The sequence below is a fragment of the Bison bison genome, unplaced genomic scaffold, assembly GCF_000754665.1.
Source record: "Bison bison bison isolate TAMUID 2011002044 unplaced genomic scaffold, Bison_UMD1.0 scf7180017853138, whole genome shotgun sequence".
NCBI classification, from domain to species: Eukaryota; Metazoa; Chordata; class Mammalia; order Artiodactyla; family Bovidae; genus Bison; species Bison bison.
Window position 1 is genome coordinate 97,212 of NW_011483711.1, and position 4,780 is coordinate 101,991.

The window sequence follows — 4,780 nt, forward strand, 5'->3', positions numbered from 1 at the left end:
TGTTTTTTTGGGCTCCAAAATCACTGCAGGTGATGACTGCAGCCGTGAAATTAAAAGACGCTTACTCCTTGGAAGGAAAGTTATGACCAACCTAGATAGCATATTCAAAAGCAGAGACATTACTTTGCCAACAAAGGTCTGTCTAGTCAAGGCTATGGTTTTTCCAGTGGTCATGTATGGATGTGAGAGTCGGACTGTGAAGAAAGCTGAGTGCCGAAGAATTGATGCTTTTGAACTGTGGTGTTGGAGAAGACTCTTGAGAGTCCCTTGGACTGCGAGGAGATCCAACCAGTCCATTCTAAAGGTGATCAGTCCTGGTGTTCTTTGGAAGGACTGATGCTAAAGCTGTAACTCCAATACATTGGCCACTCATGCAAAGAGGTGACTCATTGGAAAAGGCTCTGATGCTGGGAGGGATTGGGGGCAGGAGGAGGGGGGGACGACAGAGGATGAGATGGCTGGATGGCATCACTGACTCGATGGATGTGAGTCTGGGTGAACTCTGGGAGTTGGTGATGGACGGGAGGCCTGGCATGCTGCAGTTCATGGGATCGCAAAGAGTCGGACACGACTGAGTGAACTGAACTGAAAGCTTTTTGTTACCTTAATAAACTCTCTTGGAATAGTAATAATTAGAGATTTCTTAGATTTTGGGGTAATCATTATTACCTCCAAATATTTGTAGATCCCCTCTTCCATAATTAAAAATCGTATTTTAATATCAATTTACTGCACTGGAGGGAATTACATAACCTTGTTAAGTAATATGAGTGATAGTGTTGTCTTCTTTTAACTGCTCTTGTTGTGTCCAACTCTTTGTGACCCCATGGACCGCAGAGCGCCAGGTTTCCCTGTCCTTCACCATCTCCTGGAGTTTGCTCAAACTCATGTCCATTGAGTTGGTGATGCCATCCAACCATCTCATCCTCTGTTGCTCCTTTCTCCTCCTGCCCTCAATCTTTCCTAGCATCAGGGTCTTTTCCAGTGAGTTGGTTCTTTGCATCGGGTGGTCAAAGTATTGAAGCTTCAGCTTTAGCATCAGTCCTTCCAATGAATATTCAGGGTTGATTTCCTTTACTATTGACTGGTTTGATCTCTTTGCAGTCTAAGGGACCCTCAAGAGTCTTCTCCAGCACCACCATTTGAAAGCATCAATTCTTAGGCTCTCAGCCTCCTTTATAGTCCCATGTCATGTCTGTACATGACTAATGGAAAAACCATAACTGTAATTCCTCCAATTTGATATTATATCATGAAGCATATATTTGAATATTATTTAATGTTAAATAAATAATAAGTAATATGAAAAGCATGTTTATAGGTTTATAACTGAGTCACTTTGCTGTATAGCAGAGATTGGCATAACATTGTAAATCAACTATACTTCAATAAAAAAGTCATTAGAATTTTTATTATTAAATATTTGAGGTCAAAATTGTTGAATTTTACTTTTATGCTTGTTAAGAATCTATCAGGGTGAACATGGGATTATTCTCACTTTAACTTATTGATTTGAGGAATCAAAGCAATAAGAAGTTTACTCGGTCATGGGTTATTATTTATATTATTATTATTTCAGTATACTTTAAGATTCAGTGGATCATTTCATTTTGACTTGTCTAAATATTCATGAGACGGTGGTAATTTTTCATATTTTGAATCAGTTACTTTAGTTCTGAAAAGCATTAACAATTTTCCATATTATTTTAAAGGCATTCAAGTTTGCCAAAACTTACCTGAAAAACTATCAGTGCTTATTGTCCTTTTGTGCTTATTCTAATGTTTTTTGTTTTGTTTTACACATCAAATAGCTCAATTTTATTTTTTTGGTTATATTTTCTTAAAATGAAACAAAATCCTGCTTTCAGTTTATTTAGACAAATCTTAGCGTTACCTTATAATTTTTATTCTTAACATCAGTGTTGTACTATTAGGGTCTTTTTCTGTTTTCTTCAATATATTTACATAATTATGTCAAAATTGATCTTTTTGAATAGTGCCTCGATTTATTTATTGCTTCTATTTTTCTCTTTTCTAATATATTAATTTGTGCTTTTAGTCCCTTTATCCTCCTTTTCTTATGATAAGTTTAATTATCTTTCTAATGATTGCATTTAAGCATTCAGAAACTTACAATTTTTTTCTTATTAATGAATTCATATAAGGATAGATTTTATTTCTATTGATGGCTGCATTGGCAATGTTTTTAACTTTAGTATATAGTGTTCTCATGTTCACGATAGTCTATGTAGACGGTTGACTTTTTTGTTAACAAAGGATTTTGCTTTTCAAGAGTTTTACTTCAAGAATTTATAAGTAGTTGGGATTTGAAAAGGTTAACTTCTGTTTAACAAATACCTCCTTTGTTTTTAGTTCTCTCTGCAGCTCTTTATAGTTAGATGCTGAAACTCCTGTGTCATTGTATCTTTTTTTCTTAACCTCATTTTATTTTGTTTGTCTTATTTATCTACTTTGTGGAAGATGGTTTTCACACTCTCTTTCAACCAACAGCATGGACTTTCCAAATAGGGAACCAAAATCAAGAGCCACTTCCTTGGACTAACAGGATTAGGTGTTTGGGTGAGCTCTGGAATCTTTCTTCAGAATTACTGACATCGTCTGATTAGAGGAGATGAGGGCAAAAGAGCAAAGGCAATGGAATACAATCTTCGTGATTTTGCTTACAGTTGTCTTTGTTCACTGCCTGAACATTATAGATATTTCCCCAATGTCCTTTTCACAGCTGCCTTTACCTCCTTGTTCTTTAGGCTGTAGATGAGGGGATTCAGCATGGGTGTGACTGCACTGTACTGTACGGAGAAGAGTAAATCCAAAGAGGAGCCAGACGGAGGCATGAGATAACAAAGAAAACCTGAGCCAAAGAACAAGATCACTGCGATGAGGTGGGAGGAGCAGGTGGAGAAAGCCTTGCTTCTGCCTTTGGTGGAGCTGGTGCTCAGGATGGTGGAGATAATACGGGCATAAGAGAAGAAGATTGGGATGAAGGTTCCAAGCCCATGCAATAGGCTGGAGCAGAGTAGGATATTGGTAACAATAGAGATATCAGAACAAGACAGGGGGAAAAGGGCAGGCAGCTCACAGGTGTAGTGGTGGATGGTTTGGGCCTCACAGAAATCCAGGCTAATAGCCAGGAGCACAATGACAAATGCATTGAGAGAGGCCAGGCCCCATGAGATCAACACCAGCCTCACACAGAGCTGGTTGCTCATCACCTGGCCATAGTGCAGGGGGTGGCAGATTGCGGCATAGCGGTCATAGGCCATCACTGAGAGGAGACAGGCTTCAGTTCCTGAAGAGAAAAACACAAAGAAGACCTGAGTCAGGCAGCTCTCGACAGAGATGGTGTTCTTCTCAGACAGGAGGTCCTTCAGGAGCTTGGGAAGAGTGATACAAGAGAAGCAGAGGTCCACAAATGATAGATTACTCAAGAAGAAGTACATGGGCGTGTGGAGGTGGGAGTCAGCCCTGATCACCAGCAGCATCGTCAGGTTCCCCATCACGGTCAGGAGGTAAATCACCAGGAAGAGCACAAAGAGCAGAGCCTGGATGTGGGGGTCGTCTGACAGCCCAGTGAGAATAAACTCGGTGATGGTGCTGCGGTTCCTCAAGGCCATTTGTGGAGGATGTTTCCTTGGAATAAAATAGAAATTGGGTGATATTGCCTATGATTGTCCCCATTCTCTACAGCATCATCTTCTCTTCTTAAACATCCCTCCCTGAGTTGTCTGAACTTGTGCTTACATATCTCAAAGCTGCCCTCACTTTTCTTGATTGATCACAAATTTAGGTCACAGTCTTCACATACTTTAGAGAGTTCTATGGAAAAAGGAAGAGAGTTCCAGAAAAACATCTATTTCTGCTATATTGACTATGCCAAAGCCTTTGACTGTGTGGATCACAATAAACTGTGGAAAATTCCGAAAGAGATGCGAATACCAGACCACCTGACCTGCCTCTTGAGAAACCTGTATGCAGGTCAGGAAGCAACAGTTAGAACTGGACATGGAACAACAGACTGCTTCCAAATAGGAAAAGGAGTACTTCAAGGCTGTATATTGTCACCCTGCTTATTTAACTTCTATGCAGAGTACATCATGAGAAACGCTGGGCTGGAAGAAGCCCAAGCTAGAATCAAGATTGCCAGGAGAAATATCAATAACCTCAGATATGCAGATGATATCACCCCTATGGCAGAAAGTGAAGAGGAACTAAAAAGCCTCTTGATGAAGGTGAAAGAGGAGACTGAAAAAGTTGGTTTCAAGCTCAACATTCAGAAAACTAAGATCATGGCATCTGGTCCCATCACTTCATGGGAAATAGATGGGGAAACAGTGTCAGACTTTATTTTTTGGGGCTCCAAAATCACTGCAGATGGTGACTGCAGCCATGAAATTAAAAGACGCTTACTCCTTGGAAGGAAAGTTATGACCAACCTAGATAGCATATTCAAAAGCAGAGACATTACTTTGCCAACGAAGGTCCGTCTAGTCAAGGGTATTGTTTTTCCAGGGGTCATGTATGGATGTGAGAGTTGGACTGTGAAGAAAGCTGAGTGCTGAAGAATTGATGCTTTTGAACTGTGGTGTTGGAGAAGACTCTTGAGAGTCCCTTGGACTGCAAGGAGATCCAACCAGTCCATCCTAAAGGAGATCAGTTCTGGGTGTTCTTCGGAAGGACTGATGCTAAAGCTGAAACTCCAGTACTTTGGCCACCTCATGCAAAGAGTTGACTCGTTGGAAAAGACTCTGATGCTGGGAGG

At 40.3% G+C, this 4,780-nt stretch overlaps 1 protein-coding gene across 1 annotated transcript; it reads right to left on the bottom strand.

The window, feature by feature from the left end:
* Window positions 1-2,711: 2,711 nt before the first annotated feature.
* On the bottom strand, window positions 2,712-3,635 carry LOC104998271 (olfactory receptor 8S1-like). Its single transcript, XM_010853351.1, has one exon. It carries the CDS (start codon window positions 3,633-3,635, stop codon window positions 2,712-2,714), a length of 924 nt encoding a protein of 307 aa, XP_010851653.1.
* Between the last annotated feature and the right edge of the window lie 1,145 nt (window positions 3,636-4,780).